Source organism: Vicugna pacos, chromosome 1 (genome assembly GCF_048564905.1).
Source record: "Vicugna pacos chromosome 1, VicPac4, whole genome shotgun sequence".
Lineage (NCBI taxonomy): Eukaryota > Metazoa > Chordata > Mammalia > Artiodactyla > Camelidae > Vicugna > Vicugna pacos.
In genome coordinates, this window is record NC_132987.1 from 115,401,273 (window position 1) to 115,418,979 (window position 17,707).

General features: G+C 45.2%; 1 protein-coding gene across 2 annotated transcripts in view; it reads left to right on the top strand.

The window, feature by feature from the left end:
• The window catches only part of CLIC6 (chloride intracellular channel 6), a 37,486-nt gene extending 20,674 nt beyond the window's left edge, over positions 1-16,812 (top strand). The window contains exons 2-6 of one of the 2 annotated variants that reach the window (XM_031688329.2): positions 6,740-6,849; positions 7,371-7,496; positions 7,981-8,087; positions 8,647-8,828; positions 14,754-16,812. In XM_031688329.2, the coding sequence (XP_031544189.2) occupies positions 6,740-6,849; positions 7,371-7,496; positions 7,981-8,087; positions 8,647-8,828; positions 14,754-14,915 (687 nt within the window). In that variant the 3' untranslated portion in view covers positions 14,916-16,812. The remainder of the gene's footprint in view (positions 1-6,739; positions 6,850-7,370; positions 7,497-7,980; positions 8,088-8,646; positions 8,829-14,753) is intronic. The other variant, XM_072968881.1, reaches the window with a different exon arrangement.
• The last annotated feature ends 895 nt before the right edge of the window (positions 16,813-17,707 follow it).

Consider the following 17,707-nt stretch of genomic DNA (forward strand, 5'->3'; position numbering starts at 1 on the left):
GTGCCAGGAGGTCTGCCGGGGCCTGCCGGAGCCGCCTGGACAGAGGAAGAGGGGTCCCTGACTCCCGACATGGGCGTGTCCAGGGTTAGGGAGATCCTGGCTCTCCTGCCTGCTTCCACGCAGGAGCAAGAGAAGACCCGGGAGGAGTGCCCCCCACCCCGTCCCACAGGCCTTCTCCCTGGGCTGGGGCAGTGTCCCCGGCACTGATTAAATAGGGCGGACACAGTGGGTTCAGGCTGGGGGGTGCGGTGCACTGTCACTGCACCCACATTTCTCTTTACAAGCACCAGCCATTCCAGTGCCCCGTGTGCACAGTGATAACCCTCTGTCCTCCTGGGGCCAGGTTTATAGCTCCCGTTCCACGAGAGGTGCTCACCACACCTTAGCGTTAGCTATTAAGTGGTGCGTGTGCGGCAGGGGAGCCAGGCCTCCGTGGACCAGTCCAGGGATGACAGCCGGACCGGGAGGGCTGACTACTTGGCCTGAAGGCTGGATCTTTGTGCTTGACGTTCGCTTGCAGGGCCCCAAAGCACACGGTGCCATTCTGCCGTCTGCAAAGGTCGCGGGAGGAATTGCAGGAAATTTGTAAATGGACTTGTGGCAGGGAGTCGGCCCCCATCTGTCTGGCTGCAGTGGTTTCTGTCTGGCTGTGCTGTGTCCAGCCTTTCACTGGGCCACCTGCCTGCAGAGGGAGGTCCTGGCTGGCCTTTGGACCGTGTTGTTCTTCTTGGAGGAGACCTGATCCTAGTGGCTGCCATGGCCTCCCACATCAAAGTCTATCTTCTGACTCTCACCTCTGGTTAGCTACTGTTTTCATTCAGCCTAAAGTCCCTCCAGAACATTGGAAACACAATGGCCTTTCATCCCTCAACTGATTTTCTCCTGATCCCTGTGATGGAGCCAAATTAGCTGTTTGCCCCCAGGTCCCTCCTGATTTTCTACAAGGAATTCCCTGCACATGAGGTCAACCTCCAACTTCCAGTTGGCAGAAAAGGGACAAGGAGAATGTGACCCATTTATTGCCTCTTCCTTCATCTTCCCTCTACACTTCAAATTGTTTTTCACGACATTTGGGCAGAGTAGGAGAAAATGCTTACTTCGCAGGATGTGTTTACCATTTAGGCCCTCATAGAATTTTCTAGAAAGAAGGAAGAGGCAAGAAGGTGAAGAATCAAGGTGGTGGGGACATGCCCTGTTCTGGTGGGAAGGAGAGGGTATGGGGTGCTAAGGAGCCACCATGAATATCTCCAGGGGGTCATCAACCCACTGTCAGGTCTGGCAGGGTGGGGATGTCCCTCAAAGGCAGTAATGAGCAGGAGCCACTTTAGTGGAAGGTGGGGTACCCCTGACATGGAACTCCAGCCCAGCATCAGAAAGGTTGTTCCCCAGAAGCAAAAAGCACCCAAAAGAAATTAAAAAAAAATGTTCCCCACAAATTCTAAATGGAGTAAGTGTGGGAGGAATGGGTGGGAGAGGCTCTGGTTTGAAAGGGCTGTGGGGCAGCGGACCTGCTGACCTTTCAGTGACGTGTGGACCTTTACAGTTCGGCCCCGGGGCCTCTGTGAGGGGGAGGCGGGCCCAGGCCAGGACCCGGCAGAGCCACCACGGTCACAGATGCCACAGCCGGTCTCAGGGGCGAATGGAATTTCTCAGAACTTGTCAGAGACATCAGTGTTTTTCTTTTGAGAATTACCGTCGTAGGTGCTCAGAAAAGTTGAATTTGAAAGGCGGATGTACACATCTGGGTTATCCAAGTGCCCGGGTCTTCGCTGGAAACAGAAGACACTCTCAAACTGCCTAATTTGATTTTATCAGAAATGTGAACGTACAAAAAATTTCCCCCGTAGGCTGAGAGCTCTGCTGAGACGTTTTAACCAGAGTGTAATTAGCTGGAGAGAATTATCAACATCGGAAAATAAAACTGCATACGATAAAACGTCCCAATTATGGCCACGGTGTCAGTTATTCACCGCTAACGTGAGTGTTTATCCCATCATCTCGTCTGGTTAATGAAGGCGCCCAGGACCAGACTCTCCTAGGATTGCCCAATCGTGGGCCGTGGAGATGGCTGGATCCTTGCCTTTATTCTTGCTGGCACATCCGAGCACCGAAGCACATTAAAGTCATAAAATTAGGCAGCAAGGCGTCCCAGTCACTCCCACCATGTTCCCGACACCCCCTCATTTACAACAGACCGAGACAGAAAAAAAAAAATGATTTTCTTTTAGAGCAATTTAAGATGAGGCAACACTGGATATGTAAATCCTGTTTTATTGGCGGTCATAGCAGCTGGCTAATTCTTCTAAAATGCCTCACAGCCTTCAGTCCAGCAGCCGCGCCGGTTTGGAACAATTCTGTTTTAAGGCCATATGGTCGGGGGAGATGTCCAGGCTCAGCTTGCGTCACTGTCTTCTGAGCTGTGGGTGCCGTGGCCGTGCAGACCATTGTCCCCTCATGAAGTCCCAGCCCCACGCGAAGTCCCAGTTGCAGTGCTGACGAGGAGTCTGTTAAGAAAGTTAAGATTTTACAGAGTTGGATGACAAAGGCCATTTTTATATTTTAAAGTATGCATTGCTCTTACCCACTTCCCTCTTTTTATTTCCCCTAAAGAAGTGGCTGCCAGGACTCAGGAAATGGTGAGAACAATTTTAAGGGAAAACACCAGCTTGAGTTTGAGATCATTAAAGAGACAGAGCTATGACACAAATGAACTTATTTACACGACAGAAACAGACTCACAGACATAGAAAACCAACTTATGGTTCCCAGGGGGGAAAGGGGATGGGAAGGGATAAATTGAGAGTTTGAAATTTGCAGGTACTAACTACTGTATACAAAATAGATAAACAACAAGGTCGCACTGTATAGCACAGGAACTGTATTCAGTATCTTGTAGTAACTTATGATGAAAAAGAATATGAAAATGCCTATCTGTATGTATATGTATGACTGAAACATTATGTTGTACACCAGAAATTGACACAACGCTGTAAACTGATTATACTTCAGTTAAAAAAAATGCTAAGGAAAAAAAAAAAAGAGAGAGAGAGAGAGACAGAGACAGAGCAAAGCAGGGAGACTGCAGAGTAACTTCTCCAGATGCCAGGGCAGAAGGCGGCGGGTCCCAGCGCAGGGGGCTAGGTGAGTTTCATCAAGACACCCAGAGATGACGGAGAATGCCCAGGCTTCCTGGGGATCTCACTGGCTTCGGAATGAGTTACAAGAGGATTCCCAGGGATGGAGACAGAAGGGAGAGAGAGAAAGAAACAATTGCCCTACTCTGCGGAACTTTCCTCAGACTTCACTGAGCTTAGCATAACTACTATAAAAATAAGAGGTTTAAAAGCTGTGGAACAAGTCAGGACTGGCCAAAATATGTGCCCTGGTGTCCCTGTGCTTTCATCCACCCCCCCACCACTCCCCCGGCCAATCTGGTATGACTCTGCCCAAACCTGCTGTGGTTAGGAAAGCACCATGATTTAGGAGGGAGCCCCAGCCACCAGCCGCTGGGGGTTTTATGAAGCTCAGCTCTGCCCTGCTTCTTGCTCCAGAATGGAGCCAGGAGGAGACAGGGGAGCCTTCAAAGTGGCCACGAGGCAAGGAGACCCCTGGGTGGTCTCAGGTGGCCAAGATGCCATCTGCAGGGGAGCTGTATGTCTACTTGGATGCTTGGGTCCTATCTGCCCACCTCCCCACCCCTCAGGCTCCAGCAACTCCACAGACGCCAGCTAGGGGGGTTCTCAGCCCCTCCCTCTATGAGGTGGACCTGCATGTAAATGCTGGAGGCGGAAAGGGAGAGCTGGAGGGGCTGGAGTGGGTGAAGCAGGTGCCCAGCGCTTAGGGGACTCTGAAGTCAGTTTCCTGAGTCTTGGTGCCTCTTTCTGTGTATTAAGTCACCCATTATCTTTACACTTATGTGGTTGAATTTATTGACTAGAAGGCCTTGCAAGTCTTCTTATCAGCAGATCATCCAACTGTGGGGTTAGACAGTTCTGTCTGACATATTAATAATAACACAAGTGCCAGCCTTCACTCTTGTCCCAGGTAGGGCTAAGATGGTGCTTCCCCCAGTGAGGTCCAGACCACCAGCATCACATCACCCTGGGGGAGCTTGTTAATAATTCAGATCCCTGGGCCCCCTGTAAGACGCACTGAATCAGACTGTATTTTTTTAATTAATATTTTTTTGGGTTTTTTTGGAGTATTGAAGTAAAACACCCAAGAAAGAGCCTTTATTAAGACTTTGTCAATTGAGTATACCCACCATGCAGCCACCACCCAGATCAAGCTATGGAACATTTCCACCACCCAGAAGTCTCTCTCCCCTCCTTCCCGACAATGCCTGTCTTCCAGCGGTAACTGCTCATCTGACTCCCTGTCTTTGAACTTCACCTACATTGAATTATGCAGGACTCTTTTGAGTCTGGTTTCTTTCTCTCAACCTTATACATGTGAGATTCATTGTGGTAGTAGCTAATTTTTTTCCATTGGGGTGTGGTGTCTGACCATGTGAATAAACTACAATTTATTCATTTCTACTCTTGGTGTCTGAGTTGTTTCCAGGTTTTGGCCATAACACTAAAGCTGCTAAGAACATTCATATAAGTGGCTTTTATGCCTATAAGCACTCATTTCTGTTGGGAGAGGAATTGCTGTGTCATAGTGTCCATGCATCTTTAGCTTGGATAGATAACTACCAAACAGTTTTCCAGAGCAGTTGTAGCAGTTTGCACTCCCACCAGCAATGGATGGGAATTCAGTTGCTCAGTGTTCCTGTCCACACTTGATATTGTCAGATCTTTTCGTTTTAGCCATTCTGGTAGATGTGCAGTGGAATGTATTTTTGGTCTGTAACTTGCGATGCCCTGCTGGCTAATGACCTGAGAACTTTTTCATGTGCATTTTAGTCATTTGGATTTCATATTTTGTGAAGAGGCTGATCAAGTCTTTTTCTTTTTTAATTTTTCTTGAAGTATAGTCAGTTTACAATGTTGTGTCAGTTTCTGGTGTGCAGCATAATGTTTCAGTCATATATATACATACATATATTCCTTTTCATATTCTTTTCCATTATAGGTTTCTATGAGATATTGAATATTGTTCCCTGTGCTGTGCAGTACAGACTTGTTGTTTATCTATTTTATATATAGTACTTAGTATCTGCAAATCTTGAACTCACAATTTATCATTTCCCACCCCCTTTTATCCCCTCGTAACCAAATTTTGTTTTTTGTCTATGGGTCTGTTTCTGTTTGAAATGAAATATGTTCATTTGTATCTTTTTTTGTAAGATCCCATATATGAGTGATATATGATATTTTTCTTTCTGTTTCTGACTTACTTCACTTAGAATGATGACCTTCAGGTACACCCATGTTACTGCAAATGATATTATTTTATTCTTTTTCATAGCCGAGTAGTATTCTATTGTATAAATATACCACAGCTTCTTTATCCAGTCATTTGTCAACGGACATTTAGGTTGTTTCCATGTCTTGGCTATTGTGAATAGTGCCGCTGTGAACACTGGGGTACATGTCAAGTCTTTTTAACGTTGGGTTTCGGGTCTCTTGCTCTTATCCTATTCATTTTGTTATTAACCACCTCTCCAGATGACTTAAGAACACTAGCACCAGAGAATCACCTCTGAAGTTCTCCTTAAATTGTCCAATTTTCTGGAGGCATTTTTTTTCCTTTCTTCAATTCCCAAACCAGCAGCTCACTTCCTGCCTTGTGTCCTCCTGTTACTCAGGTTGTAGATACAGTACTTTCCTCTCCACTTTCTTTGAACAACAAGTGGCAGAAATGGACTTCCTGGATTAAATATTTAGGCTGTGTTTCTGTCATTGGAGTCTGCCTGAGTCTCCTGGTCTTTCCTGCAGCATTTTATTAGCATTGTAACCTTGACAGAGATGTGTCGGGGTAGAGAAGGATGGGAAGAGAAGGAAGAGTTCCAGAACTCCCCAGGAGGGCAAAGCCTCCCCTCCCCTCTCTTCTCCAACACCCGCCTATCTCTCCCCAGAGCCCACAGGAAGAAGGGTGTCTGTTCTGCGTGTTTCTATGCCTGTGTCTGGGGAACGTGCATGTGGATGTCAGCCGCTCGGGTCATCAGGGAGGCATTGTCTCCTATCCTTCCATCCTTGATGTCACCTGTGCAACAATCTACTTCTAAGTACAAGTGCTCCCCATACAATGAGGGGACCTCAAAGGTTCACAGTGTCCAGGGGTCTTAGAACTCATATAATCCAACCCTCATTCTGTAGATGGGAATAGTGGAGAATATTGGGGATGGATGGCGTCTTGATGGGAGAATCTGCTGGTCTGTTTTTATGCATGATCGTCCTAGAGGTGTGTTTCTTCTGAAGTGGATCAAGAGATGGAGGGAGGGAGAGAGCCTGTCTTTCTTTTTCTGCTTTTAGTCACAAAGGGAATTCCCTCCGGCAGTTCTTTCCCTCTGTGAACAGCTATTCAGAGGCCCAGCATGGCAGGAAGTGGTGAGGTGGTGGGAAGGAAGATAGAAGACGCTCAGTGAGTGTGTGTGTGTCCTCCACCCGGTCCTCCACCCACTCCCCTGCCACCTCCCACATGGCGGAGAGGCTGGTGAAAGGGCCTCAGAAGGCCACCTTCTGTACCCTCACCATTAACACAGACTCATGATGATTTTGTGTGCGTGCATGCAAAGTCCAGCATTTATAACTGTGAGACTGGCTCCGATGAAGATTTCTTTTTCTATTTGTAGGCTGGTTATGATGGGGAGAGTATTGGAAATTGCCCATTTTCTCAGCGTCTCTTTATGATTCTCTGGCTAAAGGGTGTCATATTTAATGTGACAACAGTGGACCTGAAAAGGTAAGACAAGGTTTCTGCATTATTGAAATAGTCATACCTGATTCCCTGTGTACACACACACACACAACCAGACACACACAGACACACACAGACACAGATACACAGATGCACACACACACTCCTAGGACCCATGTGTCTTCGGTCAGAACCGTCAGTTGAAGCTGGAGAAGCGTGGGCCACACTGATCCCAGGATGGAGTCAGATGTCATCCAGAAGGAGTAGGAGTTGGGGGCACCATGAGGAGCCTGCTCTCCCAGTTCCCGGTCAGCTGTGAGCCTCTCAGAAGCCCGTCTGAGTGCCACGCCTGGCTGATAACACTGGGGAGAGTTAACTTCTTCACCTTTCTATCCAGAAAAGGGCTACACTCTCACTGCCAGTAGGGCGTTCTGTAGACCCACAATCACCTGTGAAATTCTCAAGGGTGATTTCTGTTCAGCTGGGGAGGACACGGTTAAGCTTTAGAAACCATCCAGACACTGGTGGCCGCCTGCCCACCAACGCCGCCCTTCCCTCCCACCCAGGAAACCCGCAGACCTGCAGAACCTGGCTCCCGGCACCAACCCGCCTTTCGTGACTTTTGATGGTGAAGTCAAGACGGATGTGAATAAGATCGAGGAGTTTTTGGAGGAGAAGCTCGCTCCCCCAAGGTGGGCCTCATTGGAACCCGTGTTCACAGCTGGGTCACCCCTGCTCACGGCCCATTCTAAAGCTCTTGGCTCCGGGGGTTGGGTTTTCTGTGCTCTGCACCTGCAGTTTGGTGATCAGGGTCTGATGGCCGGAAATGAAGAGGAAGTGGGCAGATGTCACGTGGGGGGCCGTTTCTGAAGGAAGGTCAGGAGCGCGATGGCAGGCAGCAGCATCGCGGGGTGCTGGTTCCCTTCCAGGCCATCACCTTCATTTCAGGAGAGAGGGAACCAGGTGAGGCCCTGCATCCCGGGATGAGAATAGTCCACTTGTGCTTTCCCCTGACTGTGCTGCTCCAAACTTTGAAGACGGAAAGATTAGGAAAACACTCAAGGGGAAGTTTCCATTTTTGTGTCCTCTCAGAGGAAGGCACCCCCCCAACCCCCACGGTATTCTCTTAACTCAAACAGTGCTCATCTGTGATACTCTCATTTTGAATTTTTCAAGGTACCCTAAGCTGGGGACCCAATACCCTGAATCCAACTCTGCAGGAAATGATGTATTTGCCAAATTCTCGGCGTTTATAAAAAACACCAAGAAGGATGCAAACGAGAGTGAGTCCCTCCCATCTTCCTGTCTTCTGTTTTCTACGCAGATCTCCACTCTGACTCCGGTGTGGCTTCTTAGAAGATCCTAGGAATTCTGACCCATTCACAGCGGGGAGGGACCTGTGTCTAGAAATAAGCAAAAAGCGCCTCCAACATGGAGTCTGCATGTGGGTTATAAGAGATTGAGTGCTGCTTTTGGAGGTTGGGGGCTCAGAAAGCGACATTTTTGGGGGAAAATAATCACCACCAGGAGTTCCTAGTTGCACCAGGGAACTGTTTGAATGAAGCTTCTGCCAGTGCTTACTTGATTACATGCTTTCCATAAAGATTTTTGAATAAAATTGAATGAGTTCTAGAAGCAGCAGTGTTGTGTAGGCAGCAGAATTACTTTCCGGGAGAAGTGAGTCCTTTATTCAGATCTTGTAACTCTCCCCTCTCCTTCCCAACTCTCCGGCGCTCCCTGGCCCCGTCTCAAGAAAGAAGGGCAAATTCCTTCTTTGATACTGAGAGAAAAATGGCGCTAACTCACGCTTGTCTTAGCCATTTCTTTGTCTTTCTGTTTCAGTTTATGAAAGGAACCTGTTAAAGGCCCTGAAGAAGCTGGATAATTACTTAAATAGCCCTCTGCCCGATGAAATTGATGCTTACAGCACCGAGGAAGTCGCTGTTTCTGGCAGGAAGTTCCTGGACGGGGACGAACTCACGCTGGCCGACTGTAACCTCTTACCCAAGCTCCACATTATTAAGGTCTGTCATTCCTCCTACCTCGGGTGCTGAATATGTGAATGGGGCTTTGTTTCATTTTGTTTGGACTTGTGTTTTGGCCAGACAGCTTAACAATCTAAAATGCGGACTCTCGAATGAAAACTGTCTAGCTGGTTTCTGTTGGAAGCAGCCAAGTCCCAAGTGTCAGATCCAGGCAAGATATTCTCGGGTGTTCTTCAGAGGTTCTCAAGAAGTGTCTACGAACTTGGCTGACATCCCTCCATCCTCCCGCCTTCTCTTTTCAAGTCTTCCCCCGCAGCCTGAAGAAAAGCGGTGTGAAAGCAGCTTGAGGGGGTCCGTGGGTTATACCTGGCAGTTCCCACTCAGGCTTGGAGATGGTGCATGGAATCTGAGAGTATGTGAACCCAGCCACTTGTTGGTGATGGCAGGGTAGGGGTAGCGATGTCTAGGGGCGAGAGGTGTGTCTTCTTGGCTCTTAGCATCGACCCCCTACAGCTGGGGAGCAGCTGACAGCTCCTTGGCTGGCCTTCTGCCAGACGTGGCATCCTGTCTTCCCAGATGGTTGAACATGAACTAGGAGTCCCCAGGGTTAGGGCTGATGAGACTCTCTAGACCAGTGGTTCTCTAACATTAATAGCTGTAAGAATTGCTTGGGGAGATTTTTACAAGTGTGAATCCCTCGATCCAGCCCCTGACCTACTAAATCAGAACTTCTGGAGGTGATCTTGAGATTCTGAGGCATGTGGCCCCACACATGGACTCCTTAGTTTCAGCTGCTCCCAGTTGTGCCCCAGCCCCTTTCTTACTTACAGGTGCTAATTGTCATTATCATGATCGCAAGGACTACTGCCATGTCCTTTGCCTTCAGTAGCCCCAGGAAGAAGCCCAACTCTTGTTCTGGGGCATCTTTTATTTTTAATTCTTAAAAAAATTTAAAAAAATTTTTGAGAGGCTGGGAGGTAATTAGGTGCTTTCATTTATTTAATGGAGGCACTGGGGAGTGAACCCAGGACTTCATGCATGCTAAGCACACACTCTACCAACTGAACTATACCCACCCCCTGGGGGTATCTTTATTTTTCAGATCCTACCAGGTCCAGAGCTAGGTCCTGGATATAAGGATAAGGGAGATGAGAGAGAAGACACAGGGAAATACGAGTCAAGGACCCTGTGTTCTAATAAGACATTTAATTGGTGTTTAGAAATTTACTAGTTAGGTTTGTACAATCTGTGACACTGATGTCGTGGGGGCTGCTAGCCCCCTGGTCACTCTGAGTCTTTCCCTTGCTTTTTTTTTCCTTCCCTACTCCATCCCAATCCTTGCCCCATTTATCTTCTCTCTTCTCTGTTGTACTCAAGGGGTACCAACTTACAATTCAAGCTTTCAACATGTTGCTGATCCTGCAAATGAACATTCTTTTCAATAATTCTGCCCAGACATCTAAAATTTAATGAAAGCGTCTCACCCTCTCGAGCCTTCTACCTTGGTGATTACCAAAATTGGACATTAGGGAGTTGCTTTCCAACAAACATTTATGAAGTTGTGTTTTGTTTAGTCCCTTTACTGAATGTATTCTAAACATTGCTAGGACTAGTGTAGTATCACAGAAGCACATGGAGGTTAGGGAAGGCAAGAAAAATACATACATATATACATACAGCATTAAATGCTACTTGTTTAGCCCCTATAAAAAAGACTATTTAAAATTTCAATAGAACTTCAGAGTAAAATAAAGCAGTTCATGGCTCCAATATAAGGCCTAACAGCAAAATCTTCAAAGCCATTTAGCACTCAAAATACTAAACAGCTTAATAATTTCCAGAAATGGAATACTTCTGAAAGGAAATGAGAATTAAAGGAATTTATGGTAAAAAGATGAGAGAATAGAAGAATTTATGATTTATTTCCCTTCCGGAAACCCAGAAAAAAAATTATGAAAAATAGAGCATTAACTCTACCTTTTATAAAACTATGAAAGGATGGATCATCAACTCAAAGACAAAGAAACATCCAGTGTGAGGATGTCCTCTGTGAGGACACAGCCTACGTGTGTTTCTCTGTATCTTTAGCAAGGTTCAGACGTCTCTAGAAGTAAATAACAAGAGTCCTGAAATGTCCAACTTGCTCGTTTGGGCCATGGGAGAGGTAGATCTCTGTGGAGACAGAGCCGAAGGAGGGACCATTCAGAAGTACCACCTTTACGTTCTGCCATCATCTCCTGACTCAGAGGAAGAGGGAGGGCAGGTGGAGTAGAGGAGAAATGAGTGGCGTTCTGCTTCGTGACTGCTGAGCAGAGAAAAGGAACAAGCCTTGAACCAGTCAAAAGAGAGACTGTAAACTACCTGAGCTTTGTTTCTAGCCATGGTGACCTCCTGTCCAATCTGTGAGCCTCAGAGTGGAGGATGCCCTCACCCTGACCCTCACCCTGGCCCCAGCGCTAACTAGCGTGTCTCTGGGCAGGGTATTGAGCAGGTGTTTGAGAGTAAATATCCAAGTTGGTCGACCAGCTGTCTTGTCTCATTCCCTTGGGCCTCTGTACTGTTTTTAAGTGAATGGTAGGTCCCATAGATCCACCCATTAAATGATCATTAATAACATGAAAGAATCCAGGTGGGGCCTCTATGTGGATAGAAATGATCAAAAAGAAGAGGGGAGAAAGCTTAAAGAGAAGGAACAAAAGAGGAAAAGGCAGTATCTGATATAAATACTGCTCCAGTAAATGAAAGAACATTCCAGACAGACACTTATCTATGGCCTCAAAGAAATGAAAGAGAACATGAATCTTTGGAGAAAAAGCTCAAAGACAAGTCACAAGATGTCAGAAAATATAATGTCACAAGGAAGATGAAAATTAAGATGGCAGAACTAAAAAAACCTTAAAGACAAAATAATTTCGGAAAGAACAGTTACATTAGAAGTAACAAGAAGTGGAAAAAGACATTGCAGAAATTCATCAGGAGTTTGGAGGACGGGCCTGAGAAAATCATCCCAAATCAAATGGAGAAGAAGCAAGAGGCAAAGGTGAGTAGAGGGGTCTCATATGTACATAATCAGGAACAAGAGAACAGGAAAGAAAAAAGAGAAAAAAAGAAGGCTCAGAGGGAAATCATTTTGAGCTAAAGGATGAACTTAAATGCTATGATTGGAAGAATATTGCCCAGCACAATCAATGACATCATTGGTAAATTACTGAACTTTGAGGATTAAAAAAAAAAAAAAGAACCTTTGGGTGACCAGATGATGATGATGATGATTAGTAATAATAATAAAAGGTGAACCACCTACACAAGGAAGAGATTCAGACTGGTTTCATACGTCTCTGACCGCATTAAAAACCAGAAAACAGTGGTTTAATAGTTACAGAGAATTACAGGAAAGGATGGGTGATGGAAGAATTTTACGTCCAAGGAAACTGTTGTTTTCTACCTAGGCTTCTGGTCTCAATGAAATAAACACTCCTGAGCCATTTTTTAAAAATAAAATTGCTATATGATGAAATCATAAAACATGCTAATAAAAGAAGAATCCAGGAACAGAGAAGGTGTGTGGTATAAAAGGACTGGTGGTAAACAGAGAACCCATTTAAATCTATAACCAAAAATAAGAGTAAACAGCCTTGGGAATTATAGCTACAAGACCAAATCAGAATACAGTAAACTCGGATGTTTTATGCCATTGGAAGGGGGATCCGGGAGCAGAAATGGAAAAAAGTGTAGGTGTACTAATTTCTTTATTTGTCAGGGTTTCAGAGGTGAGTAGAGATCATCGAAAGTTGATAAATCAGGAAATAAAGACTTTTTACTACTTAAAAAAGTTACAAGGGAGGAGGGTATAGCTCAGTGGTAGAGCACATACTTAGTATGCACAAGGTCCTGGGTTCAATCCCCAGTACCTCCATTTAAATAAATAAATAAACCTAATTACCCACCCCCCTCCAAAAAAAAAGGAAGAAGAAATTTAAAAGTTACATAGGAAACCGTGGGAAGAGTTAAAAAGGACCATAAACCTAAACTACCAGAAAGGGAAACATACACAAATTCAAAAATAATTCACAGAAAGTTGGAAAGCAAAGTACTACATTCATAAAATGTGACACAAAAACAAATTTAGATCTGTGAGAGGCATATATGTAACAAATTTACTCAGAAATGTTAAAATTAAAAGATGGGCAAAGTTAAACCAGGCAAATGCAAACAAGAGGAAAGCAGAATTCTTTACTTTATTGTTTCATTTTATTTTTTTCCCCTTTTTAAATTGAAGCATAGTTGATTTTCAATGTTGTGCTAGTTTTAGGTGTCCAATAAAGTGATCCAGTTATATATGTATTATTTTTATTCAGATTATTTTTCATTATAGGTTATTACAAGATACTGAATATAGTTCCGTGTGCTACATAGTAAATCCTTGTTGTTTATCTATTTTATGTATAGGAGTCTGTATCAGTTCATCCCATACTCCTAATTTATCCCTTCCTCTTTTTCCCCTTTGGTAACCATAAGTTTGTTTTCTATGCCTGTGAGTCTGTTTCTGTTTTGTACATAGATTCATTTATATTATTTTTTAGATTCCACATAAAAGTGATAGACAATATTTGTAGAAAAGCAGACTTCTTAACATTAGTATTAGTAAGATTGAATTCAAGCAAAAGATGTTAAACAATTTAGGAAGCTTTCTGGAAGGTTTATGGTCCTGTTTGGCTGCATCAATGGCTTCTGGCCTCCAAAAATCAGAGAAATCAGTCACAAAGATCTTCTGTTTGGTGATAAATCCCATGTTCACGTCATTCAGCACCCCAGGAACTGATGTGATGGGAGGTAACAAAGCAGAACTGGCCTTTGTAGCCCTGGGTCCCAGATGTGGGACGAATCATGTCCCCCCAAATTCGTATATTGAAGTCCTGACCGTTGGCACCTCAGAACGTGATCTTGTTTGGAAATAGGATCTTTGCAGATGTAATTAGCTAAGATGAGGTCATGTTGGAGTAGGCTGGGCCCCCTAGTGTAGCATGACTGGTGTCCTTATAAAAGGGAAATTTGGACACAGAGACACCAACCCAGGGAAGACGCCAGGTGAGGACTGGAGTTGCACTCCCACAAGCCAGCAGCCAGGAGAGACCCAGGACAGCTGCTTCCCCAGAGCCCTCCGAGGGAGCATGGCCCTGCTGACACCTTGATCTTGGACTTCTGGCCTCTGGGACTGTGAGAGAATAAATTTCTGTTGTTCTAAGGCACCCAAGGTTGCAGTACTTTGTCAAGGCAACCCCAGGAAACTGACACCATCTCCAACAGTATACGCCCTCTTTTGTGACGGATTCCCCAAGGGACCATCTCACAATGTTGTGTTTTCATGGTGTTCACTCTCAGCTGCCCTGTCCACTGTTTCCATGAGGGTAAGGATATTTTTTGTTTTCCCTGAATCTGTCCTCTGCCCACGCACGGTACATCCACAATAAAATGATCCTCTCCGGGACACAATGGTGGAAATCTGCAGGAATAACATCCACAGATATTTGGGATTCCAGGAGGTGAGGCTCAGCTAATAGGAAAAAGAGAAGGCACTTCGCAATGATCCTGGCACAGCTGAAACCGAAGATCTGTCATGAATCTTTAGGCGCCAGATAGTACAGCAGCAGAACACAGGAGAGAAGACCACCGGAAACCCGAAGAGAAATCCACTGGCGTTCAGGGCAATTTCATGCCAGTGGCTCCTGAGGGTCGTCTGTGATAGATCACTGGGCACGACTGCACAGAGCCACTCTTTCGAGTCCCTTGCTCAGTACGCCTCACGCCAACTCAAAGTGCAATTCGGGGCAGCTGGATGGCTGTCGGAGGACAAGGAAACTTGAGAAATAGAACACAACACATGCCTCAAAAGAATGGATTGTCTGATCTAATTGCCTACGTTAGCGGGTTTTCCCTTTCTGACTATTTCCTCTTCATTTTCAGATCGTGGCCAAGAGATACAGAGATTTTGAATTTCCTTCTGAAATGACTGGCATCTGGAGGTACTTGAACAATGCATATGCCAGGGATGAGTTCACAAACACGTGTCCAGCCGACCAGGAAATTGAACATGCATATTCAGATGTTGCGAAAAGGATGAAGTGAAGCCGGGGTGTTTTCTGTCTTATTCCTCAGTTGTGTGAGCTAGGCTATGAAAAGAGCTTGTCCTTCGTGTTTCCCTTCCAATAACCATCCTATGCAAAATAATGCCCATATTTTAACAACACCTGTATCATAGCATGATCCCCTCAACACCAAGTGACACATAGCCTTAGAACTGTCAACCCACCTGTGTATCTGAATGATACCTGTATCTGCTGTTATACACACCAGTCATCCAGTTTATGTTCGTTTATGTCTTTGACACTCACTGAGCTTGTATCTGTCATATTTAGGGCAGGTGTTTTGCAGGTTTTAAGTTTCAAAGCAAGTAAGGCTTAGGTTCTGTTTCTCCTTTATTTTTAAAACATGTCTCTCTGACAGTTTTCGTAATCAAGTGTAGCCTATTTTTCTGCTCTAAATAGTAGTTGGATTTGTTGCAGAATGAAAATACTGTTTTTGTAATTACAAAATGATACACACTCATTTTAATTCTTTAAAACCATGTCAGAGGGTATGAAAAAGAAAGAAAGCACTCACTTAACAATCTCACGACACTTAGATGACTGCTGACAACTTATGATGAACGTCGTCCAAATCTTCAGACTCTTGGCCTCACACACACAATCACACCACACACAATTTTACACCTCTGGGGTATTGTTTTACTTTATTTTAAAGGACTGGTGAGGGGACCCTTTGGTAATGACTTCGTGATCACAGAGCTGGAGAGGACACTTGTGGTCAGGTTTCACGGGGGTGGAGAACTATAGAGTCCACAGACCCACAGGGACAGGCAGGGACCAGCGGGGATCAGAAGCTGTGGAGGTTTTCCCCACCCCCCACCTTGTTCTGTCTTCATGATGCCACCACCCCTGGTGCCAGGGAAGGCACGGAGGAGAGTGTCCATCTATGTCTCTCCTTCCGGCTTCCTTTTGTGCAATCTTCTCCTGCTCCCCTACCCCTCACGGAGACCATGCCTCAGGAGGACTCTTAAAATCAGTCGAATGTTGGAGGGTCTCCCTGCCCTGTGTTGAAATGTGAATCAAGCACACCTTGATTCCTTCCGACAGCCATGCTCTCTAAGACTTAGCACTGCACCCCTTTGGCCATGATGTCGTGTAGGGCTCACCCAGTTCCTGCTGCTCTATCATGTCATTTCAAGGTCAAGCCAGGAAAATCCAGGGAGATTAAATTCGTGGTGACTACTCTTGGGCAGTTCTGGGAAAAAGTCAAGTTGGGGAGGAAGTGGAAACTATTGACTCAAAAGAGTGTTCTGGTGCGTCTGTGGCTTCCTCTCCACCATCCCTGGAGTCAGCATCTCAGCAGCCGCTGTGTGTGGGCTGGAGCTGGCCTCCAACTCAAGGCACAGAGGGCGGAACGGGAGGATGTTTCCATCTTCATCAGGACCCGCAGGTTTGAGCATCATCTACCAGGCTGTGTCCCTTTGACATGTGCACACCTTCCGGAAAACCCTCCTGTCCAGTTGGCTGCAGCATATGGTCAACGTTACACGCTCGTTAGAAAAAAGAAAAAGTATACATCTGTTCCTTGGGAGATGCGTTTGGAAGAGAGTAAAATGTGTTAACAGTTACTGTTCTGGGACTGAGTGAAAAATGTAAGAGAAACAAGCTCCTTGGTACAACGGCCACTTTCTCTCCCCTCTTACAGGATGCCAGGCTGTGCGCTTTATTAGCATGTATTTTTGGAGGTAGCATATGTCACTATTACTCATGTTTCACATCTGTTTAGGAGTCAGGTTTTTTAGATGAGTTTTCTGATGTCACATTTAAACTTGGTAAATGAATTGGCTACCTGATGGTACTAGCTCAAACTTTGTAGTTTTAGATGTTAAAGTGATCTATGTAAACTCCGTGTGCCTTAATAAAATAAACAAATTATAAAAATGTTTACGTGCAACCAATATCTTTAATTTTTCTTCTTCTTCTTTTTTTTTTTTACTTTGCATTCCCCACTGAGATTTAAAGAAATAAAATGTATGAAAATTGGCTTCCTTTAAAACGGTGAGAGCAACTTTGAGGCGGATATGATTAGTATTTGAATTAGAGATAATCTGTATTTGAATTGTGAACCACAAAGACATTTTAATGGAAACTTAAAGAGGTCTGAAAGAACACATGTGCCCTGACCTTGTTCAGGGGGCTGAAATAGGGGCCCTGCAGACCGTCCCATTTTTAAATGTAGTTGTAGGAAAGTGGGCTGGTTCCTGGCAGCCTTCCCCTCCCAGAGCACCCCCACCACTCTGCACCCTCTTCACTGGCCTCTAAAAAGTTACTTATATGTGAGAAGGTGAGAAATATTCCAGAGCTGTTAAGCTGGCTTTCAGTCTTTATTACAGTGTGGTTTTTGAAACAGAATGCATTTGTTCTTCCAAACATACCGCGCAGAAAGCAAATACGGACAAGCCATAAGAAGCCTTCCTTTGAGGCTGATTGTGGGAAAGTTTTCTGAGTGAGGGAATTCCATTCCGACTTCTGGTTGCCCAAGGGGCCAGACAATTAGGGAAAAATAACTTTACTCCTAAACATAGAATCTCCAAATGTAGGCTGAAAAAGAATATATGAGCGTCGTGAAGTTATACTTTCTGGACATGGTCCAGCAAACAGGGGCGGAATGGTAGAATTCAGCCCAGGAAAGGACTTTCAGAGATCAGATGTCTCCATAGATCATCTGTGATCTCGGAGACCAGCCCCAGGAATTGGATGTTTGCCCCAGCCCTCCGCCTCCAGACAGACACAAATGCACACACTACACACATGCACACATCACACACATTC